The sequence below is a fragment of the Equus caballus genome, unplaced genomic scaffold, assembly GCF_041296265.1.
Source record: "Equus caballus isolate H_3958 breed thoroughbred unplaced genomic scaffold, TB-T2T haplotype2-0000561, whole genome shotgun sequence".
Taxonomy (NCBI): Eukaryota; Metazoa; Chordata; class Mammalia; order Perissodactyla; family Equidae; genus Equus; species Equus caballus.
In genome coordinates this window covers 309,231-337,103 of record NW_027221924.1, presented here as the reverse complement: position 1 = coordinate 337,103, position 27,873 = coordinate 309,231, and the positions used below count along the sequence as shown (strand labels likewise).

Genomic DNA, 27,873 nt, shown 5'->3' with positions numbered 1-27,873 from the left:
TGTTCTTGACCCAGGTTTAGTTTTTTCCTGCCATTTCTATTCCATACATTATCATACATTTAACTTGTAAAATAGACTGTGATATTATGTAGTGAATTAACGCAAAAAAGGACTTGTATCCAAAAAACATAAAGAACTCATGACACTCAAGAAGAAAATCAACACCCAATTAAAAGATAGGCCAGGGGTCAGCCAGGTGCTGTAGTGGATAAGTTTGCATGCTCTGCTTTGGCAGCCCAGGGTTCCTGGGTTCAGATCCCAAGCAGGGACCTAGGAGCGCGCAACAAGCCAGGCTGTGGCAGCATTCCACACAAAATAGGGAAAGATTGGCACAGCTATTAGCTCAGGCCCAATCTTCCTCGCACAGAATAAATAAATGAATAAATAAATAAGTGGGCCAAATATCTGGATACAGCCACACCCTACTCTCCACCTTCATCCCCTCTGATCCCACACACGCCAGCCCGGCCACACCATCGGCTGGGATCATTATCAGTCCTGGTTAACTCCATTCTGTGTCGACTGGCGCTGTGGCAGGCAGAATGGTTCCCATGCCCTCATCCTCAGAACCTGTGAATATATTATGTCAGAAAAGTGATTTTGCAGGTGAAATTCTGGTACATATGCTAAGCAAAATAGGTCAGATGGGGAAAGACAAATACTGTATGATTTCACTCATATGCGGAGGATAAAAAAGCCATAACAAACACATGGATATAGAGAATGCATCGGTGGTTACCAGAGGGCAAAGGGGTGGGGAGGGCAAAAGGGGTGAAGGGGGACATTTGTACAGTGACATTTGTAAGGTGACATTTGTGCGGAAAATAGACTTTTGGTGGTGAACATGATGTAGTCAATACAGAAGTTAAAATATGGTGATGTACACATGGTATTCATATAATGCTATAAACTAATGTCATCTCAATTTAAAAAGTTTAAAACATTTTCAAAAAAGAAATGCAGGTTAAAGCTTTTAAAATGGGGAGATTATCCTCGATTGTCTCTGTGACCCAATCTAATCACATAAACCCTTAAAAGTCGAGAACTTTCTCCAGCTGGAGCAGAGAGATGCTGCCGAAGGGAAAGTCAGAGAGACACGAAGCGTGAGAAGCACTCGAGGCTTCTGCTGGTTAGAAGATGGGGGAGCCAGGCCACGAGGAAGCCAGGTGGCCAGGTGCTGAGAGCCTCGCGGCCGTCAGCCAGCGAGGAATGGGGACCTCAGCTCCACAACTGCAAGGAACCGCACTCTGCCGTGCCTCAGAGTGAGTTTGGAAAAGGATTCTCCCCCGAACCTCTAAATAGGATCGCAGCTGGCTCACTCCTGACTCTGGCCCTCTGAGCCGTGGGGCAGAGGAGGCAGCCAAGCCCGCCTGGGCCCGTGATCCCCAGAACTGTGAGGCAGTGAATGTGTGTTGTTTGAAGCCTCCAGGTCCGTGATAATCTCTTACAGCAGCAACAGGAAGCTGTTACAAGCACCCACCGTTTCTGACCCATCATGTTCTTCCCAATATGGTGGGCACCTGAAATGAGTTGACAACCATGACTCCATTTTGTACCCTGGACTCCATCTTGCTAAAAATAGGAAACTGTGCTGACATTGCTGACTTACCAAAAGGTAGTTATTTGCTGAGAGACGACTGTCTGAAGAACTGTGCCAAAATATACTCTTTCTGGTCACAAGCAGGTGCCCTTGAGCAAGCCCATGAGCTATGACATGAATGGACCCTCCCTGACAAACAGTGAGGTGGCTGCTCTGGGCTCTCCTTTGTGATGATAAAAACTCCTGACTTTTATGACTTGGGGGACCCTTTTCTGGCTGCTGCCAGAACCTGTGTTCCCCAAACTTCAATTCGAAGACCCCAAATAAAGCCTCTCTTTTTCTTTTAGGTGCCTCTTTTTCTAAGCACCATCATCCCCGTCATTCAGGTGAGGAACCTGAGACTGTCGCACAGCAGGTGTCCAGGCCAAAGTTTCACAGGCGGAGCTCAAGACATCACAGGCTCTGTTCCCCAGCACCCCAATAAAGCCACTGTCGCAATAAAGCGAGTCACACGAATCTTTTGGTTTTCAGTGCATATAAAAGTTACGTTTACACTACACTGTTGTCCATTAAGTTTACAGTAGCACTATATTTTTGAAACATGCACATACCTTGATAAAAAAATAACTTATTGCTAAAAACACTAACCCTCGTCTGAGCCTTCAGTGAGTTGTAATCTTTTTGCTGGTGGAGGGCGTTGCCTCAGCATTGATGGCTGCTCACTGATCAGGGTGGTGGTTGCTGAAGGTTGGGGTGGCTGTGACAATTTCTTAGAATAAGACAACAATGAAGCTTAGCACATTGATCGACTCTTCCTCTCATGAATGTTTTCTCCGTAGCATGTGACGCTGTTTGATAGCGTTCTACCCACAGAATTTCTTTCAAAATTGGATCAATTCTCTCAAACCCTGCCTCTGCTTTATCAACCAAGTTTATGTAACATTCTAAATCCTTTGTTGTCATCTCAACAGTCCTCATGCATTTTCGCCAGGAGTAGTTTCTCTCTCAAGAAACCACTTTCTTTGCTCGTCCATAAGAAGCAGCTGCGCATCCGTGAACATTTTATCAGGAGATTGCTGCACTTTAGTCCCATCTTCAGGGTCCACTTCTAGTTTAGCTCTTCTCCTGTTTCCACCGCATCTGCACTTACTTCCTCCACTGGATTCTGGAACCCCTCGAAGTCATCCATGAGGGTTGGAGTCAACTTCTTCCAAACTCCTGTTAATGTCGATATTTTGACCTCTTCCCATGAATCACGAATGTTCTTAATGGCATGGAGAATGGTGAATCCTCTCCAGAAAGTGTTCAATGCCCTTTGCCCAGATCCATCAGAGGAGTCACTATGCATGACAGCTATAGCCTTACAAAATGCAGTTCTTACACAATAAGACTTGGAAGCCAAAATTACTCCTTGATCCCTGGGCTACAGAATGGATGTCATGTTAGTGGGCATGAAAACAACATTAATCTCATTGTGCCTTTCCATCCGAGCTCGATTGACCTGCTGCATTGTCAATGAGCAGTAATATTTTGAAAGGACTCTTTTTTTCTGAGAAGTTGATCTCAACAGCGGGCTTAAAATATTCATTAAACCATGTTGTAAACAGATGTGCTGCCATCCAGGCTTTGTTGCGCCATTTATAGAGCACAGGTAGAGCAAATATAGCATAATTTTTAAGGGTCCTGGATTTTCAGAATGGTCAGTGAGCATCGGCTCCAACTTAAAGTCACCAGCTGCATTAACTCTCTAACAAGAGAGTCGGTCTGTCCTTTGAAGCTTTGAAGCCAGGCACTGACTTCTCTCTGGCTGTGAAAGTCCCAGATGGCGTCCTCTTCCAGTAGAAGGCTGTTTCGTCTATGTTGAAAGTCCGTCGTTGAGTGTAGCTGCCTTCACTGATGATCGAGCCACATCTTCTGGATGACGTGCTGCCCCTTCTAGTAGAAGCAGCGCTTGCTGCTTCCCCCTGCCCTTCCAGGTTATGGCAAGGGCTTCTGTCCTTAAACCTCATGAGCCCACCTCTGCTGGATCACACTTTCTCGGGCAGCTTCCTCCCCTCTCTCGGCCTTCCCAGAACTGAAGAGAGTGAGGGCCTGGCTCTGGATCCGCTTAGGCCTGGTGGAGTGTTGTGGCTGGTTTGCTCTTCTGTCCAGGCCACTGAAACTTCCTCCATATCAGCAACGAGGCTGCTCTGCTTTCTTATCATTCGTGTGTTCACTGGAGCAGCACTTTTAATTTTCGTTAAAGGAAAAGGAAAAGAAGTTTTCCTTTGCACTCACAACTTGGCTAATAGTTTGGTGCAAGAGGCCTGGTTTTGGGCCTGTCTTGGCTTTCAAAACACCTTCCGTACTGAGCTTGAGCATTTCTAGCTTTTGATTTGAAGTGAGAGATGTATGACTCTTCCTTTCACTGGAACCCTTAGCGGCCACTGTAGGGTTACTAATGGGCCTAATTTCAACATTGGTGTGTCTCCGGGAATAGGGAGGCCTGAGGAGAGGGAGAGACGGGGGAACAGCCGGTCGGTGGAGCAGTGGGGACACACACAACATTTATTAATTGTTTGCTGTCTTATATGGACGCAGTTCGTGGAGCCCCAGAACAATTACAATAGTAACATCAGCGATCACTGAGCACAGGTCACCACAACAAACAGAATAGTAACGAAAAAGTTTGAAATACTGTGAGAGTTACCAAGATGTGACCCAGAGACCCAAAGTGAACACACGCTGTGGTAGAAACGGCACCAGTAGACTTGTTCAACGCAAGGTTGCCACAAACCTTCAACTTGTAAAAGACGCAACATCTGGGAAGCACAATCAAATGAAATAGGCCTGTATCACCCTTTAAACCGTGGGGGCGTGTCAGTTACTCAGTTGAAACCCATAGGAGGAAAAATTAGGGTTTCCTGGCGAAGAAGAAATTATGCCTCAGGTCGCAGCTTAAAATCTTGCTGAGTTTCTAGTCTGCTGACCTTCCGGTCGCTTCAAACTTGCCAGCTCCCACAATCACAAGAGTAACTCCGTGAGATAAACCTCTCGCTGTGTGTCCGTGTACACGTATGCATACACATGCATGTACAGTCATGCGCTGCATATGACCGTTTGGTCAGTGACGGGCTGCAAATACGATGGTGGTCCCATAAGACTAGTACCACAGAGCCTCGGGGGGCGGTAGGCCACACCGTCTAGGGTTGTGTAAGTGCACTCTGTGCTGTTTGCACAAGGACGAAATTGCCTAACGATGCATTTCTCAGAACATGTCCCCGTCGTTAAGGGAGGCATGGCTGTATGTTCATACATGTGTATGTTCATGTTATACATATATATGTTCCTGTTCTCTGGAGAGCTCTAATACAGATTGTGGTGCCAAGGATGGTTCTAGAGGAATAGAATATTAAAGATGTGTTTCTAAAATGGTTCTGTTTCTGTAATTGGCTCTCTAATTTGATTAAATTTAAACGTTCTAGCAGCCCTACTTCCAGTGTTCAGAGGAAACTAACGGTCCATGGCAATTTCTGGCAATAGGGATATACAAAATATCACCATTGTGTAATCCTAATCAAATATTTATAAAAGGCAAGGTTCTGGGTGGCCGTGAATTTGATACTTTAGATCATTCTGGACTAACTAATGTAATGAAATTAACGAACTGCTCCTAACTGCACTGATTATGTGAGGAAAGAAAGAGATGAGTCCAGGTGTCCAATTCGCAGCTCCAGCACCATGTAATGGACCTGAAGCATCTCCTTCTTCCCTGAAATAAACACTTATTTCCTGTAGCTTCAGAGCTGAGATTTCGGAAAACCTAACCCAGAGTCTCTGCCTGCAAGTGGCTGAATCACAGCCCAAATGGAATTCCCGTCCGCACAGCAGTGAAAGTGATGGCGTCGATTTAGAAGGAGTGGGGTCTTGAGGGTGGAACGGGGACAACAGGCCATTCCTGGGTGAGCTGGGCTTCAGGCTCCACAGATGGGCAGCGTCTCTTTGTCCATAGAAGCAGCGCCCTCCTCCTCCTGTCTGAGGAGATCACTCTGCCCCTCCTGAGGGTCCCTGAGGGCACTGCCTGGCAAGACACCGCTCCTCCTCAGGACTACGCCCAGCAGCCTCCTTGGCTTGCAGACCAAGACTCCATCCAGGTGAACCTGACTCCCAGCTGGTCCCAAAGGGTGAGGCGCAGACTGGGCCCCAAGGAACTGCGCTGCACTCCAGAAGAACTGGTCCAATTCCTGGGCCACAGACGGGAACCTGGCAACACTGTGAAGAACCGGAATAGGCAGGGTTGGGAGAAGGCTGGAAGGAACGTACAGTAGGTTTAAGTGGAACGCAGTGGTAGGGCCCCACTCGGCAGAGGTTCTCTGTTCAGTGTGTGTCTCACGGGGGGACAGAGAGCTTAACAGTCTGCTCAGTTGACCGGCTCCAAAGTGGACCCATGTGGAGGGCACACAATGAAAAGCAGCGTCCTGGGAATACTGTAGAAGAAGGGATCAAAAGAATCATTCTGAAGCAGCACAGAGAGCTACAAGAGCACACAGCCAACTGCTTAGTGAAATGAGGAAAGCAAGAGCAGGACAAAATGAAAAGCTCAGAAACAAGAAACACAAAAAAACGCAAAAAAGAACCAAACAGATATTTTGAAGCTGAGAATGAAAAAAAAACAACAGCATGTTAGGGGTCCCTCACTGCAAACATGGGTCTCTCCGGGGGACTGTCAGCACTTTTGGCCAATGGATGCCCAAGGATGCAATGCGCTGTCCCCCGCTGCCACACGATGGGCATGGGACATGTTAAAGGTCGCTCCATGCAGGCTGGCCTCGCAGGAGCCCCACAGTCCTGCAGGAGAAACCCATCGGACACCCGTGCCTTCATCCCGGCCCTGGCCCAGCCCTGGCACCTGGCACTTCTGCTTCCCTTTGGAGCGGAAGGACAGCCATTCCTCCATTGGCAACTCTCTTTCCTGGATGGCTGTGCCGTGTCAGGAAGGGCCTGGGCTACTGGGAAGCAGTGTTTATCCTCAGCGGTTGGCTGTCCTGAGAAGGTGCCCTGGCAGAGTCCAGCCTGCAGGGAGCTGGGTGACACTTGCGGCCATCAGGCAGTGCCAAGCTCTTCCTCTGGCCCTTGTCTTACAAGATTTTTCAGGGCTAACGTTCAAAGCATCAGGTGGTAACCCTTTAGCTCCTGGTCAGCGGATGGGTTCTTGGGCTGAACTCAGGGCGCTGTCTGTTTACGCCCACATGGGAAGCATTTCAGTATTTTAACTGGTAAGGCATTTTCACATGTCCACGCATGTCCAGAGGTCATCACTTTGGGGGCATCCCCGCTGCACCCCCACCCACGCTCCTCTCATGTCTCAGCTTTCAATGCTCCCAACAGGAAAGGCTCACACCCCCGGGACACAGTCACAGCTCAACTGTGGAAAAGAGCACAGCCGTCCAGGGGCTGCACGCCATAGAGGCTGGGCCAACTGCCCCTTAGGTTGAGCTGGCAACAACAAAGCTGAGTGTGTTAACGGGCACTTGTGTGAGACCATGCACCTCAGAACCATGTGGCCCAGAAGTCACTCTGGACAGCAAGGGAGAGTGTAAGTGCACTCGCTAGCCAGGATTATGGCCTTTTAGCCTGCAAATCACAGCTCACCAGGATCCATCGGGCCCAGCCAGGGAGGAGTGGCCTTGAGGCACCTGAGGGAGGGTGGGGCCTTGAGGGGACTTCTGACTTGACAAGAGTGAAGAAGGAAGCGCAGGGGCTGGGGCCCTGGGTCACAGGGAGCAGGAGAGTGTCAGGAACGGGGCCCAGCTGGAGCCTGGCAGGCTGCACAACAAATCTTCCCCTGGAGAGGAGGCAAGCAGGGAGACGACTTCGGAGCCAGGGACATGGTCCCAGCAGTAGTCCTGTCCAGGGAAAGGGTGAGCACGGGCCCCAGGGGACACTGAGGAGGGGAAGTCCTGCCTGCCCAAAGTCCCTGCACAAATGACCTTCCCCTGGCCTTGTCCTCTCCACACGCACGGTTTGATCGCTACATGTTTTCCCCACTTAGAGGTGATGCGTTTCCAGAGGCTGAACTAGAAACTACAAGTTCCAAACATGGGGTCCAGACAGACCTCCACAAGAGACGCAGGAAATGTTCCCTCTCCCTCCAGAGTGTGGACGGGCAGCCCCACTCCTGGGGCACAGAGTGGGCCTGGCAAGTGGTGGCTTTAGGGCCCCCCACATTTCCGTGGTGGATGCTCGGCCTGAGAAAACACCTCGACCTCCCATCTCAGGGGTCTGAGGGGCTGTCTCTGCTCCTGGCCCAGCTTCATGATGCTGACACGGACCTGTCCTCTGAGGAGGGGCACTTGGGGGTCTCCTTCAGCAGCCAGGGAGGGGCTGCACCTTCCCCCCTCTCCCACACACAATAATCGGATGACTGCAAAATGTCTTAATCCAGTGAGGAATCTGAGAGTCTGGACAGCGTTTAAATTAGCACAGAATGTGAAAGAACCACCACTCCCAGGCTCTAAGAGAAACAGGACTTTAATACAACAGTTTGCAAATCTGGCATGAACTATTTACAAGCAGTGATTCTCACCCCTACAGAGATGGAAATTGGCCTCAGGCAGGGGTGGCAGGCGGTGGGGCCCTTGCACCCTCAGTGCCCCAGCTGGGTCCCTGCTGCTAAGGAAGAGGTCATACGACAACCGGACGCTCACTCCCTCCTCAGCTTCATGATGGCCATGCTCTCTGGGCCTGGAGAGATTTGCTGGCCAACTAGCACCGGGGCTCCAGCTGGCAGGACAGGCTGTAGCTACAGGATAGAGTGGACCTGTGAGCCTCCCACAATCCACAGCCCAGGTGTCCTTCCCGGCATCTGCCCTGCAGCTGGAGCCCAGCTTCCCCAGCCATCGCCATGCGACAGGTCAGGGCTGACAAGGGAGTCATGGACTCAGGCTCTCCGGACTGGCCAGCAGGGAGAGTGCACCTGTTCCTCCCCATGTCCTGTCCAGCCTCACCTCTCGTCCTCACTGAGCTGCTCCATGTCCCAGAACCAGGCCCTGAATCGCTCCTGGGGCTCTAGGTTGTAATTCTCTGCAGCCTCCTGGAGCTGCACGATCTCCATCATCACTTTGTGCTCCTGGCACCAGAGGGAGGAGAGGATGCAGACAGAGCCTGCTGGGGATGCTGCAGGGTCTTCAGGGGGTGAGGAGTGGGGCAAGGGGCTGGTCCTGGGTCCTTGCTCACATGGGACCCTCCTTCCCTCCAATTCCACGCAGGACCTACCTGTTCTCAGAGATGGGTAGAAGCCCCTCCCGCAGGGAGTTTTGCTTGATGCCCACCGCTGCCCCCACCCCCCCACTGGATGGGTCTCCTGATTCTCTGTCATCCAACACTCTCAGTAAATGTAAGATGCAGCGGGCGGTGCCCAGGAGAGTTCCTCCCAGGGGCGTCTCTGGTTTCCACGCCCCTCTCCTCCCTGACATGGAAGGCCACAGCTGCTCACCTTTTTCTTTTTCTCGTGGTTGATCTCATTGCCCTGGAAGGCAGACAGCAAAAGTCCATCAGAACGAGCCCCCTAGCTATGACCAGCCCCCGTGCACACCCCTTCTCATGGTGCCCAGCTCCAGGTCCAGGAGGGGGCTGGGCCTGACAGAAAACAGGACTTGGACCCAGGCCAGGCTCTGGGCTCCAGAGAAGGGAGGACATGGGGGCCGACACTCAAAGACCCTGTAGCCCAAGCCCCTCTGATGACGGACAGGGAGGCTGAGTCCTCAGGCAGGAAGGGACAGCTCCATCAGTGTGCTGCCTGACTTGGAGGCCGACTTCTCTCTCGCCTCCAACAAAGCCCATGCAGCTCTGTAGGCGGGCAGCTCTGCTGCTTCGCCAGCCTGGGGACCCGGGACGGGCTCCACGTGGAGCCTTCGTTCCCTCATCCCTAAGAGGGGCACACTGTCCCAGCCCACAGGGGAGCCTGGGAGGCTGTCACGACAGGAAGTTACCACATTCTGACCACTCAGGTCTTGGTACTGGGACTGTGTCTTCCCAAGTCCCAACCTGGTCACCCCCTTCTGGCCCCCGGCCTCACTCACATTTACGTAATCCTCCATGGCAGTGTCCAGCATGATCAGGTCAGTTAGCATGGTGCCCAGGAAGGGGACGATGCCCTGTGCCATTGGGATTAGATGGGATGAGGCCCTGGTCTCAGGTGTCCCCATGACCCTCCCCTGAAAACTCCTCATGCTCAGCCTCCTGGCCCAGCCCGGGGTCCCCACACGGAGCAGCCTCAAACCCTTTATAGCCGGCCCTCAATCCCCACCCCTCACCCTCCAAGAACACCAGACTCCTCCTGGTCACCTCCCAGGGCCTGCTTTTGGCTGGTCACAGGGCCTTTAATCCTTGGCCCCTCCACTCTCCCGACCCATCCTGCTGCAGCTCCCCAGGCCCTCCTCCTGGTCACTTCTAAGGGCGGGTGTCAGGCTCTGCGGCAACAGGAGGAGGGCTGCAGGAGGAAGGCCCCCTCTCTGGATTGGAGCCCCCAGCTGGGAGGGCAGAGTCCCCTCCTCTGACCTTGGAGCCCCTCCCCACAGGCGCACTCACCTTCTGCTGCTGCCTCTTCCGGCCTCTCTGCAGGGTCCTCAGCAGGGTGGCAAACTTGGAGGGCTGCTTCTGCCAGGACTGAGGACAGGGTCAAGGAGGCCATCCTCCCCTCACCCCACTTCTCCTCAGCCCCTCTGACCTCAGCCCTGGACGTCTGAACCAAGTCAGCTGGTACTCATGCTACTCCATCCTCCAGCACACTCTGATTCTAGAACAATCCTAGCTCCAACACTCTCGCTGTGTGACCTTGGGCCGAACGCCTGTCCTCCTTGAGTCAGCCTTCTCAGCTGGGAAGTGTGACAACTCCCCCTACCTTGCAGGGTCTCCTGAGGACTCAGCGTCAGTGACGGTCTACATGGTTCTGGCTCTCACCCCACCCAGCATGAAAGGGTGGGGCGGGGCTGAGAGGACACTTCGGTTTCTCTTTCATGTGGAGCCTATGAGGTCCACTCAGGAAAGATCCACTGAGCACCACCAGTTTCCTGGACACTTCCCATAAGCCACCTGGGCACCAGTTACTGCTGACTAGGACCCAGGTGAGTGTTCCTGACAGGGACAGACTAGGAGGGACCGTGGTAGGGCCAGTGGGGAGTCACACATGCACAAACATCTGTCATGCTCCAGTCATTCAGACTCAAGGCTGGGCAGCCCATTTGTCCACCTGGCCTGGGGGAATGCCTGGCAGTGCCCATCCCGAGGGCAGGCAGGGTGCCCTCCTCGTGGAGAAGTGGTGAAGACAGAAGGAGCAGTGGGGGCCTGGCTTCCTAAAGACACACTGAGCTGGTTCACGGAAGGAACGTACGCCCGTCCACCCCATGCACGCAACAGCCTGGAAGAATCTAAGTGCTGACAGCGTGGACCAAAATGGAAGGCAGCCCCTGCTCAACCGGCCAGCTCGGCATCCCCTCCGGGATCAGCCCAGACACCCCCACTTCCTGCCATGACCGGGGCTTCCCACCCCACAAACACCTCCCCCACCTGCCCATGGACCAAACATACCCCATCTTCCTGTTCATCCAGGGAAGACTGGAATTGTACACAGAAACTTCAAGTGAGAAATGACCGTCCACATCCTGCCCCGTCCCCCTTCCACACACCCCGCCTCTCCCTCCACGTGCCAGCCTCCACTCTACCTTGATGAGCAGCTCCCAGCTAAGGGAGTTGTCCTCATCACAGAGCTTTTTAAATTTTCGGTAGCTCTTCCTGAGGGGGGAAAGGAGGAAGGAGAAACTCAGGAATAATGGGGCAGGGGGCATAAGTGCAAGTCCCTTCTCGATGAGAATCTGGAAAATCCAAACTGCCTGAATGAGGATTTTCGTCGGGGTCCTCTGAGCACTGACGTCACCATGGGACTGCAGAGGGGGCTCTCATGTTGGTCACCTGGGGCTGCCACTCCCTTTTCTATGCAGCAGCTGTATTTTGACCGGTTTGGTTTTCCACTGGGCACAGAGTTCTGTTGCTGTATGGCAAACACTTGAAAATCTCCACTTTGGTTCAACCTACTATGTGACAGCCAGGGAACCTGATTCCTGAAGCAGAACTGGGGGCCTAAGTTGCCAGTGAGGATCAGGGACACTGCACACCCTCCCAGGCCCTGTGCCCAGGGCTTACTGCCACCCAGGAAGCTCCAGCCGACGAGAGGGCAATGGCAGACACGTGGGAGCTCCCTCCTCCCCCTGGTCCTCCTGCGGAGAGGCCTCCCCACCTGGACACCTTCCCCCAGGTCTTCTTCAGTCTGTGTATGGGCACGCTCTGCAGAGCCGAGAGGACTGCGTGCAGGGAGGAGATGTTCCTCAAGGCTCGGCACTCCTGAGGAGGGAGAGGAGGAGCTGGGAGGGGGAGCAGGAGCCCTGTCTGCTCTGGCTTCAGTCCCCCTCCCTTCCACTCTCCCCTCCTGAGTGGGACAGATGGCCAGGGCGCCAGGGTGGCCACAGGTGGACCAAAGAGTAACACTTCCAGGAGGAGGAATTTCGCTCAAAGTAGGAAGGAGCCAAGGAGGAAGTGAGCATCCCACCACTGGGACATGCGAGTCAAGGTCAGTGTGCCCTTGACAGGAAGGACCTAGCGACTGTGCAGGGGCTTAGAGTGCAGCCTTCAGTCCTGAGAGCTGATCAAGGAGAAGGGGCAGTTCCACGGCTCTGGAGAGGGTCTCCCCCCGCCTACCCTGGCCACCTCGATCCACCGCTCCAGAACCTTGGCCCTGCCCCGGGCCGTCACGTTTGGGTCCCCAAGGCAGGACGTCATGACACACTTTACTACTCTGTTGAACTGCACCACTGTGGCCCAGACGGTGGGTGCCACGTTCTCATGTCCGGGCCGGTTTCTTTTGCCCCAGGTGGAGCCCAGACACTCAGAGGGCTCGACGTTCTTGAACACTTCCTGGGGAGGAGGGGGAGTGTCACTCAGCCCTGCCACAGCCCAGCTGAGTGTCCAAGCAGGAGTCACCGGTCTAAGGAGGGGCTCAGGAAGCTGAGGATGTGTTCTCAGCGTGGTGGGAGCCCCTCGCTTTCATTGTTCTTCCACTGAGAGCACCCAGCACAGGAGGACCCGGGACTCCAGACTGGTGGGGAAAGGACAGGAGCATTTACACACAGCCCACCCCCACAAACTGCAAGCTCCAGAGGGCTGCTCCGCTTGGCTCCTCCCAAGGGGGCAGCTCCCTGCATCCTGAGCATCCTTGGTCCCAGGCCCCATTCCGCTGCACATTCCCCTGTGCCAGCTACACCCACGGGCTTTGTCAGGTTGTCTCCCTTTTAGTGAAGTACACGTCTGGTGCATCACAAATACTGAGGCTGCTGAGCATCCCGAGCAGATGGCTGGACCGCCTGAGTTCCTGGCTGCACACAGTGAGTTCTCCTCCCCGACCTCTCGGGCCAGGCCCCACCAGGCTTCCTCTGTGTTCTACTTCACTCCATGTGCTCAGCCCCTCTGTCCAGCAGGGCCTCTTGGTCCCCATCTCTACAGTGTGAGGGTGGAACACGAAGGCTGGGGAGTTGCCCAGATCCCATGGTTGGGAAGTGGTGGAGCTGGGATTGGGACCCAGGTCACAGGAGCCGCCACAGGGAAAAGCAGGTCTGGGCCAGCTGATGGCATAGGGGTGGCCTGCCCCACCCCGCCCTGAGAGCCCGGGTGCTCACCGCGTCAATGGCCGTCAGCTGTTCTGCCACATCCCTTGGGGAGAAGGCCATGAGGCTAGGCTTCCCATCGGGCTGCTTCTTCCTGGTCACTCGACAGGGGTGGGAAGCCTCTGGAACCGGAGCTGATTCTGCGGCTGTTACTGGAGCCTGAGGTGGAAATCCCAGCAGGCCCCTTGGTCCCGTTGAGTCCAGTTCAGGACCTGGCACTTGGGCTGGGGCTGCTGATGGCACTCGCTCGGGGTCTGGAGCAGCTGAGGGCGCTGCTGCCAGTTCCAGCGCTAGAAGTGATGGCAGAAATAGAACTGGAGTTCCGTCCAGCTCCAGATGTGGCCCCTTTTCCGCCTCTGCACCTGGCAGAAGTGCTGGAGCTGGGGCAGGAGCTGGAGAAAGAGAAAGGGTCAGCTACATAAGTTGCTTTCCATGTGCCTCTCCCCAAACAGGAAAGATCCCACTGTCTTTAAATGAATCCCCAGTCGTGACCCACCCACTGGGGTAGTCTTCCAAGCCTACGGTCTCCCTTACCCTCTGTCTCCAACTCAGTGGCCTGGAAAAGGTCCACCTGGATGAGAAGAGGGGTGGCCTGGTGCTTCAGGACTGAGCCAGGCAAGAGGTCCTGGAGATACGCCAACGTCAGATTGATCCTGGAGTGGCGCAGCATCTGCCACATATCCTGGGAGTTCTCCTGAGGCCGGGGGCCCCAGATGGGAGAGAGGGCACTGGGGAGAGGCATGTGTGAAGAGAGTCACAGGCCTGGCCTGCTGTTCCACACTGTGTTCCCACAGCACCTTCTCTGTGCCTGAGCCCCAGAGGGTGGACCAGCCACTCCAATCCCTGGGTGGCTGTCCTTGCACTGGAAGGCCTGGTCATCAGCCAATCTAACAGAGAGCCTGTGTGAGTCTGGTCTTCCACCCGACACTCTTTTCCCAAAGGGCCTGGACATAGCCTGCCCCATCCTCCACGCTCGAGCATCAGGACTGAGGTTGGAGGCAGATTTGTGACCAGGATGCTCACCACCTACTGTTCTGGGCCCCAGTGGCGGTGCTTAGGAGAGGTGCATGTGCAGAGGGCAGGGAGAGGGAGAGGGAACTGTGGAAGCGAGGAGTCTCTCAGTGGCTGACTCAGCCCAGCCTCTCCTCTGCTTCCCATGGCGGGACTGGCACCCCATGAACAGGTCTCTTTGATTCATTTCCTCCTGTAGGGAAGACCGCAGACCTCAGGCCTCCCACAGAAACCCCAAGAGGTGTGAGATCCAGGGTCTGCCAGTCCATCCATAGCCACAGTCCCCATGGTCTCCTAGCCCCTTCTGTGGACGCAGGAGGCCCTCCCTCTGGACCCAACACCACTCATGGTCTTAGTTGGTCCTTGAAGTCTGTCATCGTGGTCTGACTATGAGAGGATGCGTCCATATCTAGAGGAGGCCAAGAGAGTGTGACATCTAACGTCCTCTGGGCATCAATACTCATGATGCCCAGAAGTGAGCTTCTAGCTCTCAGGCTAGAATTGAGCCCCAGGGATAGTGTCTGCTTCCTTCATTGGACATCCTTAGTGTGTAGGAAAGGGTATGAATGTAGTAGGAGCTTAACATATGGTATTGAATGAATGAACCCCATCCAGAGCCTTCCCAGAATTCTGAGTGGGCCTGCGTCTCCTCTGCTGCCCACAGAGACCACTGCTCTGGCCGCACCGAAGACAAGGACCAGGATCAGCTAGATGGACTCGCTAAATTGTCTTGCCAATAGGAAAACAGTTTGCTTTCATGTACTTTTCCACACTCAGGAAGGCCACAGGCCAGCGAGGGGAGAGGCAGGGAGTCTCCTCACTGGGGACGGAAGCTGTAAGCATGAGGACATGCAGCATGAGCAGCAGCCCCTTCTGTGGAGTCCGGCACCAGGCAAGCGTCTGCCGTGCTTTCTCCCGTGATTTCCTTCAGTGACCCTGTGAGGTTTACCTCTTACCACCCCACTATTCGGATGAGCAAGGTGACGCTCAGAGAGGTGTGGGGACGTTCCCAAGGCACACGTTTATTAGGTAGGAGACTCCCTGCTGTGCTGTGGAGGGGTGGGCACTCACCTCTGGAGCAGCTGGTCCAGGACCTGTGGGGTCGGGTAGAAGGCCTGGTACACACACGGGAAGGTGGTGACGGAGATGGATCTGCCGTGGAAAGATGGTTGCAGGCAGCCTACCACCTTCTGCACTGCGCCTGCCTTGAGGGTCAGCATCGTGCAGGCCTCAGCCACGGACAGGGTGGGTTCCTTGGCATACCACATGGACAAGGAGAGACACAGAGTCAGTGGAGTCACCATGAACCACCAGGGGCATCAGGGTCTGGAGCTCAGACCAGGACCTCCCAGCACCTCAGGAAGTTGTGCAAGAGGGACGAGAGCCCGCCTTGAAAATGGTTTTGGACTTAAAAGTACAATTTGATTTTTAGGGGAATGACAAACACTCAGTACCTTCAAGGCATTCTGTGACCTGAGGAACAATCGTACCTCTGTGCATTAAGAGCCTGAGGTAAGAGCATTATCCCAGGGAGTCATCAATGAACATCCCCACCACAGACAGGAGCAAAGAGATGATTAGTGACCTTCCGCCAATCTGCGGTTCTATGTCATGGCAGACCTGGAAAACTTAGAGTCTATTCGGACACGCTTAAAATGTGCCCTGCAGTGTGTGGCTCACATGGCAACAGAATTGGGTCATGTCAAGGTCCAACAGCATCGAAAGGCTGAATCGCTGTGCAAAATGTCCTCCTCTGTGGAATATGATGAAGTCACTTAAGGCCTCAGCTCCTGACCTGAGCGGCCTACAATGAGTTGCCGTGTTCTGTGCAATGACAAGTAGCAGAGAAATGTATAGGATCCTGTAATCCCACCGCCATCCTCTTTATGTGTAAATCAGCCTAGCAAGTGTGATGATTCGTGAGGCTTGGAGCAGGTGTGCAAGGACAGTGGCGCTGAGTGCTACAGCTTCCCAGCCGGGAAGTTACAGCAATCAAAACAGGAGCAAAATGCTAAGGTCCTCATGGCCTCGTGAAAAGTGATAACAACATTAAACATTTCCTCTATGATTCCAAGAAACGTGAAGAGTGTCTTTCCACCCTACCCCACAGCTGGCTCAGGAGGAGAGGAGGCCCAGACTCCTTCAGGAGCAAGGCCGTAGGACACTCCGTTGGGAAAGCCCTGTGAGGGCCCCAGGGGTGTGCTCAGATTCAGACCTGGGTTCCAGGCCGACGCTGAACATCTTGGGGGGGGTGGGGGTAAAGACCTTCTGCTCCTGCTCTCACCTCAGACCGGCACAGGATGCTGCTGGTGGCCTGCTGCTCCTGCTCCTTGACTAGGGAGGGAGAGAAGTCGAACCCAACACATAACTCTTCAAACATGTCCTGAGTGGAGTTCTGGAAAGACAATGCCCGGCAGACGGGCCAGGAGGCATCAGGAGCCTGCTGGACATCGCCATAGGGGGACACCCCCATGAGAATTTCTGTTCCCTAGTTCAGGCACACAGGGACATCTGCACAGACATCTGACCAGGGACGGAACTAGATGAAACTTCTAAGGCTCGGGATTAACACAAGGGCAGAGGAGCTTGATCCCCAGCACCCACCTGCTCAGGTTGCCAGCCTGGGGTATGAATATCACAGACTCACCAGTTTTACAGCACGTAACAAACTGCTCTGATTCGAAGTGTTTTGTGAGATGACAAGGTGCAGAGAAATGTATAGAATCCTGTAATCCACGCCCATGCTCTTTGTGTGTAATCAGCCTAGCAAGTGTGATGATTTGTGAGGCTTGGAGCAGGTCTGCAAGGACAGTGGCGCTGAGTGCTACAGCTTCCCAGCCGGGAAGTTACATCAATCAAAACAGGAGCAAAATGCTAAGGTCCTCATGGCCTCGTGAGAAGTGACAACAACAGTAAACCTTTCCTCTACGATTCCAAGAAACATGTGGAGAGTGTCTTTCCACCCGAGCCCTCAGCTGGCTGGGGAGGAGAGGAGGCCCAGACTCCTTTGGGAGTAAGGCCGTAGGACACTCAGTGGGAAAGCCCTGTGAGGGCACCAGGGGTGTGCTCAGATTCGGACCTGGGTTCCAGGCCCAACCTGAACATCTTGGGGTGGTGGGCGGGGAGACCCTCTGCTCCTGCTCTCACCTCAGACCGGCACAGGATGCTGCTGGCGGCCTGCTGCTCCTGCCCCTTGACTAGGGAGGGAGAGAAGTCGAACCCATCATGTAGCTCTTCAAAGATCTCCTGCGTGGAGTTCTGGAAAGACAGTGCCCGGCAGATGGGCCAGGAGGCATCAGGGGCCTGCCTGCACATCGCCACAGGGGGACACCCCCATGAGGAATTCTGTTCCCTAATTCAGGCACAGAGGGACGTCTGCACAGACATCTGACCAGGGAGGGAACTAGATGAAACTTCTACGGCTCAGGATTAACACAAGGGCAGAGGAGCTTGATCCCAGCACCCAGCTGCTCAGGCTGCCAGCCAAGCCCCGGGGTATCAATATGACAGACTCACCTGGCTGACAGCACATAACCCTCTCCTCCTGCCCAGGAGGGACCCACTCCTCACCTGCTGCCTTCCCGCACAGCGCCCACGCGTACACACACACACCGACACTCACACACAAACCCTCACACAAGGTGCAAGGGCTATGGGGCTGCTCAGGTGGGATCCGAGTTGTGTCCTGCCCTACAGTGGGCTGCCCTGGGCTGCCCCACATTACCTTTGGGTACCTCCTGCCAAATTGGCCATGAGGCTTGATCCGATGTCCACAACAACACAACAGTCTCACACTCTGGGTTTTCCTGAGCCTAGAGCCTCTGAAAACTGGTACACAACAAGTAAACATGTTTTACTCCGAAGTGTCTCCAGTCAGATGAACTGGCTAGGGGTCTGTCTCTAGAATTAACTGCCTGGTTACCAGAGTTCTAAATCTGTTGGGGTCTATCGCCAAGGAAGTGAGGTCACTTTTTCAAGATTCCATTACCTGGGCTGCTTCCTGTAATCGGACCTACCCAAACCACCCCCATGTCTTCTTCTTAACTCTACATGAGGAGCTTCCACAGCCCCAGCCACAGCTCCCTGGGAATGTGATGAGGGTCCCAGCTTTGAGGAGGCAGAGCAGAATTCAGACCTCCTTTATCTTACCAGTTCTCTGTCCTGGAAAACTCATTGTGCCTCTCAGGGCCTCCCCAGTCTCCAAACCTGCCCAAGGGGAATCCGCCTAGAATCTACTTGCTAGGGACATCATCAGGTGTATATGAAATAATATCCATACCACCTGTGAGGTGGTGTCAAGTGCAAGTAATGCACAAACAAAGAGATGGAAGAATTACGAGAAGGGATGTAGCATGAACGCCACTCAAACCAGGCCTGGGTTCAGCAATGCGCTATTGCAACAGGCACTTCCTCTCTTGGCCTCATTTCAATGTCAGCACAAGGAGAGGGTTGATGAATGAAATCCAGACACTGTCATCCTCTGGATTCAAACCTCTCCATTGTTTCCTCTTCTGTTTAGAAAGAGACCCAAGAGCCTCATCTTGATCTGTGAGGTGGGCAGCCTTCACCATGGCTCCCAGAGATCCCTACCCGTGGTACACACATTTTGAAAGTCGCTAATAGCGTAAATCTTAGAAGTTCTCATCACAAGAAACACATTTGTAACTCTTGATGATAGACGTCAACCAGACTTCTTATAGTGATCATTTCACAATATACACACATATTGAATCATTCTGATGTAGACCTGAAACTGATATAAAACAAACTTAAATTTAATATTAAAAATGTCTTACTATGTTTTCTCTGAAAAATACATGGTCACAAAAATTTTGCAGAGTTCTGTATAATTCTGATTTCAAGGTTCTCTTAGGCCCAGAATGAAAACATTTGTCTGATCAAAGTTGCCTCAGGTACAAGGGCTGAGACAAACACCAGGGTCAGAATGGAAGGGCACGAATGGAAACACTAAATCATCCTCTGCTCATTTCTTTGTATTTGCACTTTTAACAGAAAATATATTTGTATTGGCTTAAAACGCACATAATGTGAAACTTACCGTCCTGCCCATTTTCTGTGCGCACGCCATCAAGCACATTGACTTCCTTACGCGCATCCTCAGTGTTGACCACAGTCGTACGGTGGTGCAGCCATCACCACAGTCCATCTTCAGAACTCTTGTCACCCCACAGAACTGAAGCTCTGTCCCCACTCATTGGTCACTCCCCTTCCCCTGCTCCCGCCCCTGGCCAACAGCATCCGCTGTCCGTCTCTCTGAATCTGACCATTTCAGGAATGCCATATAAGTGGAGTCACACAAGGCCAGTATTTTTGGGACTGGTTGATTTCATTTAGCATAATTTCCTAAAGGTTCATCCATGTTGTCTCATATCTCAGAATATCCTTAGTTTTTAAGGATGAATAACATGCAATTGTATATATATACATGCCCATGTTGCTTCTCCATTCATCCCTGGATGGATCCTTGGGCTGTTCCACGTTTCAGCGATCATGAACAATGATGCCGTGAACATGGGTGTTCAAATATGTCTTTGAGACCAACTTTTCAGCTCTGAGGTGTATATATCCTGTAGTAGAATTGTTGGGTCATTTAGTGATTCTATTTTTAATTGTTTTAATGAAATGCCATGCTGATTTCCACAGCAGCTATACCATTTTACATTCCAGCCACAGTGTACGTGGGTCCAATAACTCCACATCTTTGCCAGCATGCCTTTCTTCACTGTCTGATTTTTGGGGGTGCCGTCACATGGATGTGAGGTGATGTCTCATTGAGATTTTGACTTACATTTCCCCAGTGATTAGCCACATTAAGCATCTTTTTAGATCCTTGTTGACCATTTGCGTATCTTCTTGGAGGAAAAGTCTATTCAAGTACTTTGCTCATTTTTGATTTGGGTTGTTTCTTTTTTTGTTGTTGAGTTGAGAAGTTCTATGTCTATTCTGGATATTCAGCCCTTGTCAGATAGATCATTTGCAAATATGGGCTCCCATGCTGCATGGGTTGTGTTTTTACTCTGTTGAGGTTGTCTTCAGAGGCAGAAAAGGTTTTATTATTCATGAATTTTGGTGTGTGTACTCTGTTTTTTATTGCTCATGCCTTGAGTGTCATATCCATGAAATCACTGCCAAGTCCTATTGTGAAACGTTTTGTCCCATGTTTTCCTCAAAGTGTTTCAGTTCTTACATTTGGGTCTTGATCCATTGAGAATTAAGTTTTATATCTGGCGTGAGGTCAGAATCCAAGTTTAGATTTTGCATGAAAATATCCACTTTTTCAGGAACCACTGGTTGAAAAGACTGTCTTTTCCCCGTTGAACAACCTTGGCCACCTTATTTCTGGGCTCTCTATTCTGTTCCGATGCTCTATGTGTCTGTCTTTATGCCCTTACAATGCTGTTTTGATATCGTAGGTTTGTAGCAAGTTTTACATCAGTAAAAACAGAGTCCTCCAACTTAGTACTTCCTTTCAAGACTATTTTAGACATCTGGGCATACTTGAGATTCCATATGAATTTTAGGATGGGTGTCTTTCAGCACAAAATGTCATTGGGATTTTGATAAGGACTGCATTTAATTGGTTCATCTCTTTGGAGGAAGCTGACATCTTAACAACAAGGAGGCTTCCAATCCACGATCACAGGACGCCTCTCATTTCTGGTAGTGCCGGGTGGTTGTTCAGGTGGAGGGGACAGCACTCTTCCAAGTAGTCACGCAGGGTCCCAGAATTCCTCCACACTGTGCCTTCAGCATTTCCTCAGAACTCATCGACATCTGCATCCAGTCAAGGGAGAGAAAAATGCGTGTCAAATGCATGTGGGAAGTTTTCAAGGACTGGGTGTGGATGTAGCACACGTCTGTGCCACCCTCTCCCCTGGCCAGAACTACGCACGGAACCAGCAGACCCTAACAGTTGGGACTGCAGGCAGAACCAGCGGACCCCACCAAATTTGGGACTGTAGACTAAGCAAGGGCTAGAGACTCAGTGTCTCAGGGAACCATATGCCAGCTCCAGCTGCCTGCTACCACTTTGACTGGCACTGTGGACGAACCCAGGGCTGAGACAGATGCTCTGCTAGAGCATCCTGTCAGACTACACTGGCCCGTTAACCTGCGCCTGGAAAGTCACTTAGCTCAGGAGCTCAATGCAAGGAGAGTGGAGCTGAGATGCACGAGACACTTACCCACAGCCCTCAGAGACAGCAAAAAAGATGGAGAATCCAAAGGCTTCATGGGTACCAATGCATGTGTTTCTCATCCCCGAAGCCATGAGAAGTGTCCTTCGAATCCCGCTGCTGCCACCAAGCTGTTAAGAAAGAAAATACAACTGTGTAAGTCTAAAGAACTTCATTGCTTTATTCACCAATTCCTGCATCCGGAGGCATCCAAACTAGCAGATAGAAAGCAGCTCCAAGGAGCTGTACAGAATGAAAGACTTTGAAAGGCAAAAGGGAGAAGAAAAAGAAGTCACAGCAGGCGGGAAGATCGCTCGGTTATTGCAAGGTTACTTTCCTCAGGGGACAGCAGCAGTCTATGATGTGGAATACCTACCTAGGGCTGATTGGGGGATTCCTAATCCACTGGTTTAAGATTCTGTTTCCGGGAGAGTCGAAAATCTAATGAAGTCAAGACTCAGTTTGGTGAGGTGGGGCTTAGCGTAAGAGGTTCCTCTTGGGGCCCGCCGTCTGGTTTTGACACATGACTCTGCTGGCCCCCTGCTGGCCCCGGGTACACCCGGGTTTCCCTTCCTGACCATTGTTGGTCACACATCCACTGCACCTGCCTCCAGTTCTCCCCCTTCCACACCGCAATCCCCGCCATGACTCCCTCTGACACTATCACGACTTCTCCCACCACACTGCCCTGCTTTCCACAAGGCCAGCAAGAGGCTTCGTAAGCACCACTTCATCAGTCCAGTGGGCTGAACGGGCTGCCCAGCATCGGGACTCAGAAACTGGTGAGCCTGTCACACGGCCTCCAATCACCGGTACCCCAGCTGAAGTGCCTGCCCTGATGAGAAACTCAATTTTAGCCAGCTCCATCGAACAGCATCTTTGCCCCAAGCTTCCCTTCAAAATACTCCACACATTTTCTGCCCCAGCTGTTTTTTGAGGAGTCATTTTGGGGGAGCCTTTGAGGCCACCTTGGTGATTCTGTGCCCGGGCACAAGCAGCTCTTGGCCCACACACGCTTTGATTGTATCACCTGGAATCGTAGAGCACAGGGAGCCACTAGATGGGCACCAATCACTGGTTTGACCACCAAGAGCCCTGTGAATATTTTAAAGTGGGAACGTCCACTTTCGGGTCTTCCTGTGGGCGCACGTCACAAGGCGCTCCCTGGTACCCCGCTCTCCCCGACATCCTCTGACCAGCTTTCCCCAGGCGATGTTCTGCAGTACATCATTGTCTCCACCGACCTGCCCCTAGAGGTGCACCCCACAGACCAGGAGTCCCTGGGTTTCCTGCCCTGACAGGCTACCACCGACCCAAAGAGATATGTCTGTTCTACTAGGATGACTGGACTGGCATAGAGGAGTGGCCCTAGCCACAGAAAAGCAGGTAACTGAGGCCACCCAGAAGTGTGGACAAACAACCCAACACGGACAGCAGCTCCATGAGACTCTATTCTACTCCTTGTAGGACAGTCGTCTAAGTCTCTGCCAAATGGTTTTAGGAAACCACCTGGCCTCAGACTATCTCTACTGGCCAAGGAAGGAGGGGTCGGGGCCCTCCCATGGTCTACCACCTGCATGGACATCAACAACTGACAAGTTCAAACCTACCTACACCAGAGGGTCCAAGAGGTGAGAATATTGTCGAGTATAACCGAGATCTCTGAACAGATTCCCAGGGCCCCCAAGACCACTGACCTATTTTCTTGGCTGGTCTTTTCAAGGTGGAGACCATGACTATGGACTGGATCTCAGACTGTTGCTTGTGTGATTTTCGTACTTGCTACTAGACCCTAATCAGATGTTTACTCTCAGGGCTACACCGTGCCTTACCCCTAATAGCTGCATGAATTACCCTAATTTCAAATTTTCACTGAAGAAAATCTGCTCAACATAAAATACACCATTTTAAGTATTTGAAAGTACACAAGTCAGTGACGTTTAGGACAATGAGAATGTTGTGTGGCTATCACTACTATCTAATTCCAGAACAGTTTTAATACCTTGAAAAGAAACCACACTCACTCCCTCTGTGCTTTGCCCTAACCCAAGGCCATGGAAGCACCTCATCTGTTTCCTCTCCCTGCGGATTTGGTATTCTGGACATTTCATTCAAATGGAATCAAAGAACCTGTGGCTTTGTGTACCACTTCAATTAGACACTTTTTTTAAGGATCATCCAGGGCTGAGCACGTCGCAGTGCTTTCTTCCTTTTTAGGGCTGTGTTATATCCCATAGTATCAATATGCCACATTTGCTTTATGTGTTCATAATTTGGTAGAAAGTTGGGTTTCTTTCACTTTTGGACTACTGTGAATACTGCTGCTTTGAATGTCCATGGACAGGTTTTCCTGTGAGTGACCATATGTTTTCCATGTTCTTTTGGAGCTGCCTCACAATGGACTATCCAGCTCAATGGTACTGATTGCTCGAAGATCTTAAGAAACGCAAGGCTATTCTCTACAGTGGCTGCATCATTTTACATTCTCACCAGTGATGTATGAGGGCTCCCCTTGCTCCTCATCTTTACCAACACTTGTGATTTTCCTTAATGTTGAATACAGCCTACATACTGAGTTCGAAACAGTAGCACATTGTGGTTTGAATTTCCGTTTCCCTAATCATGAATGACATCGAGCATCTCTCTTGTGCTTATGGGCCATCTGGATATCTTCTGGAGAAATGTCTATTCCAACCGTTTGCCTATTTTAATTGTTTTATTTCTCTTTTATTACTGACTTCTAAGAGATATTTATGTATTCTGAAGACTACATTATACAAGTTGAAAGTCGGAGAATTCAAGACCCCACTTTCAACAATGGATAGAACATCCAGACAGAAACTAAGGAAATGGCAGAAATAAATGACATTAAATACTAAGGACATTGTATTGAAGAGCAGCAGAATACACATTCTTCTCAAGAGCACACAGAATATTTTCCAGAAGAGATCATGTTTGAGGTCACAAAACAAATCTTAACAAAATTAAGACGACTGAAATTATACCAAGTATCTGTCCTGAACACAATGGCATGAAACTAGAAATCAATATCGCAAGGAAACCTGCATCATTCCTGAGAGATGGAAATTAAACAGCAGCCTCTTACACAGACATTAGGTCAAGGAGGAAATCAAGAGGGAAATTTAAATATAGCTCAAGACAAAAAGAATTAAAAACACAACAAAACTACGGGATGCAGCAAAAATAATACTAAGAGGGAAGTTTACAGTGATTAACTTGTAACATCTTAAAGAACGATCTCAAATTAACAACCTAACTGACAACACACAGCACTAGAAAAAGGGAAAACTGAACCCAAAGTTAGCAGAGAGATGGAAGTCACAAAGGTGAGAACAGAAAAAAGGAAATAGAGGAGGAAGGCAAAAGATCAAAAGGACGAGCTAATGTTTTGAAAAAAGAAAATGGACCAATGCTTAGAAGATAGAATGCCTCAGAAAAGAGAGAAGAAGCAAGTAAAGTAAATGAGAATTGAAAGAGCAGGTCTTACAACTGATGCTTCAGAAATAAAAAGATCATAGAGATGCTTCTGAGCTCTGGCTCACTAACACAATGGGTGACCCAGCAGACTGAGTAAGTTCCTAGAAGCAACCTACCCAGTCTCACCCATGAGGAAACAGACAACTGAAGAGACCAGTGACAGAGAAGGAGGCTGAGTCAGTGATCACAAATCTCCCACAAGGAGGAGAGGGAGGGCCCGACTTCATCGCAGACGCAGAGCCGGCCTGCCCAGCAGCAGGCTGACTCCTATGCACCTGCTGGCGCCCTGCATGCTCCTGCAGACGCAGGCCCCTGGCTCACCCTGGCGCACGCCAGCTCTAGTGGCCTCAAGCAGAGTCCTTGGCACCAGGGACTCAGCAGGCTCCAGAAACCCAGGCCCCCATCTCAGCCTAGTGCCTGCCATCTTCAGCAGCCCGAGGTGGCTCCCGTGACCCCAAGTTTTGTCCCTGGGACCAGGCTCCTGGTGGGTAGTGGAGGATCCACACTGTGGCTGACGCAGTGCCTGCTTTCTCCCGTGGCCTCAGGCAGCTTCCATGGCAGGGCTCCCAGTGGGTTCTGACAAACCAGGACCCCAGCTCACTTCAGCATTTACTGACTCCAGCGACCCCAGGCAGATCCCAGGGCGCCAGGCTCCCGATGGGCTCCTGGGAACTCAGGCCCATGTCTCACCAGGGCACCTTACAGGTCCAGCAGCCCCAGGCAGCTCCCAGGGAAACAGGCTCCTGGCAGGCCCCTCCACAACCAGGTCCCCAACTAACACATGTGCTTGCTGACTCAGGTGGTCCCCGACAGCTCCCACGGCACCAGGTACCAACAGCTTCCCAGGAACCCAGGCTTCCACCTTAAAACAGCACCTGCTGGCTCCTGCGACCCCTGGCTGATCCCATAGCTCCTGGCTCCCAGCTGGCTCCCAGGATCCCAGACTTCTGACCCACTCCAGCACATGCTGTCTCTCATGACACCTGGCTCTGTCAGACTCCCGTGAACAAAGACTCCCAGCTCACCTCAGCACCAACCAACTCCCATGGCCCCAGATGACTCCTGCCGCCCCCGGTTCTCAATCACCACGTGCAAACCCATGCTCCAGGGCTGGTACTCACCAACTCAGGTCCCAGCTGTGCCCAGGACCAGACTGGATGACATGCACCAAGCTTTCCACTCACCCCAGCACCGGGCTGCCCAAGGACTCCAGCAGCAAGCCTGCCCCGGGACCCCACCAGATGGCCCACATGGAACCCCAAGATGGGCTCACTGTGCCCAAGCCCGTCAGTAAAGCCTGGGAGAGGCACCCACTTCCTCAAATTTTCTGACCTCACAGCAACGCCACAAAGATCGTGAATAATCAAAGACCCATAACACCACCAAAGAGAATTATAAAACTCCAATGTCTGAAGAAGAAATGGGGATATAAGAACTATCTGACCAACGCTTCAGAACACTGCTCTTGAAAAATTCAGTCAGCTCTTGAATTCAGATCCCTACTAACGGAAGTTAGGAAAATCGTGCAAGAACAAATGAGATGATCAGCACAGAAATAGAAATCATTAAGGCAAAACAAACAGCAATACTAGAGTTAAAGACACAAAGACTGCACTGAAAAATTCCATAAACAGCTTCAAAATCAGATTCAACAAGGTAGAAGCCATAAGTAGTGAAGAAGAAAACATGATGTTTGAAATCATCCAGTCAAAGGAGCAAGAAGAAAAAGCATGAATGGGGTGAGGAAAGCCGATGTAAATTATGGGATCCCATAACCAAAACAGCTGTGCATTATTGGATCACCAGAGGAAAAGAGAGGGAGAACGGAAAACAAAGTTGATTAACAAAAATAATCGCTGACAAGTTCCCAAATCTGGAGAGAGATTTAGACATCCACGTTCAGGAAGCTAATACGTCACCCCAACATTTCAGACTCAAATCATCTTCTCCAAGGCAGATTATAATAAAACTATCAGAACTCAAAAAAGGATCATACAACATGATCAAGTCCAACATTTGCAAATCAATAAATGTGACATGCCACACTAATCGAATGAAGGTGAAAATCAGAAAATTAACTCAGCAGATGTAGAAAAAGCATTTGACAAGATCCAGCACCCCTTCAAGATAAAAACTATCAATACATTGATTATTGGAGGAACATACACAAACTTAATAGAAGGTGTACACGACAAACACACACGTAAGAGCATACTGAACAGTGAAAGGCTGAAAGCTTTCTTGCAAAAGATCGAGAGCAAGCCAAGGGTGCCCACTCTCAACAAGACTTAGGAAGGCTTAATCAGAGAAATTTGGCAAGAGAAAGGAATAAAACGCATCCGAACCTCAAAGAAAGAAATATAAGTACCTCTGTTTGCAGACGGTATGATCTTATTTAGAGAAAGTCCTAAAGACTTTCCCCTAAACTGTTAGAACTAATAAATGAATTTAGTGAAGCTTCAGGATACAAATACACAAATCAGTGGCGTTTCTGCACGCTAGCAATGAGCCATCTAAAAAAGATATGAATGAAACAATCCTGTCTACAAAAGCATCACAAACAATGAAATGCTTAAGAATAAATTTAACCAAGAAGGTGAACCATCTATACACTGCCAGCTATAAGACAGTGATGAAACAAATTGAAGAAGACACAAAGAAATGGACAGACATCCTACGTTCACGGATCAGAAGGAATTAATGGTGTTAAAACTACCACCCAATGCTATCCAATGCCATCTCAAGATTCAACGCAATTCCCATTAAAATTCCCAGGGTATTGTTAACAGAAACAGGAAAAACAATCCTAACATTCTTATGGACCCACAAAAGACCTCAAATAACCAAAGCAATGCCAAGAAAGAAAATCAAAGCTGGAGACATCACAATTCCTGATTTCAAACTTTATTACAAGGATATGGTAATAAAAATGGTA

General features: G+C 51.1%; 1 protein-coding gene and 1 long non-coding RNA gene across 2 annotated transcripts in view; both read right to left on the bottom strand.

Moving 5' to 3' along the window:
- Positions 1 to 2,317, bottom strand: part of LOC138922157 (uncharacterized) — a 41,110-nt gene extending 38,793 nt beyond the window's left edge. Inside the window, exon 1 of the long non-coding RNA XR_011435237.1 lies at positions 2,189 to 2,317. This is a non-coding gene — a long non-coding RNA (uncharacterized lncRNA). The remainder of the gene's footprint in view (positions 1 to 2,188) is intronic.
- A 5,715-nt stretch (positions 2,318 to 8,032) lies between these two features.
- The window catches only part of LOC138915046 (ral guanine nucleotide dissociation stimulator-like), a 75,392-nt gene continuing 55,551 nt past the window's right edge, over positions 8,033 to 27,873 (bottom strand). The window contains exons 2-13 of the mRNA XM_070258989.1: positions 15,316 to 15,497; positions 13,768 to 13,961; positions 13,246 to 13,625; positions 12,272 to 12,487; positions 11,814 to 11,917; positions 11,242 to 11,311; positions 11,108 to 11,134; positions 10,109 to 10,186; positions 9,601 to 9,675; positions 9,015 to 9,047; positions 8,527 to 8,648; positions 8,033 to 8,321 (exon numbers count right to left, since the gene is read on the bottom strand). Of these exons, the coding sequence (XP_070115090.1) occupies positions 8,285 to 8,321; positions 8,527 to 8,648; positions 9,015 to 9,047; positions 9,601 to 9,675; positions 10,109 to 10,186; positions 11,108 to 11,134; positions 11,242 to 11,311; positions 11,814 to 11,917; positions 12,272 to 12,487; positions 13,246 to 13,625; positions 13,768 to 13,961; positions 15,316 to 15,497 (1,518 nt within the window). The 3' untranslated portion in view covers positions 8,033 to 8,284. The remainder of the gene's footprint in view (positions 8,322 to 8,526; positions 8,649 to 9,014; positions 9,048 to 9,600; positions 9,676 to 10,108; positions 10,187 to 11,107; positions 11,135 to 11,241; positions 11,312 to 11,813; positions 11,918 to 12,271; positions 12,488 to 13,245; positions 13,626 to 13,767; positions 13,962 to 15,315; positions 15,498 to 27,873) is intronic.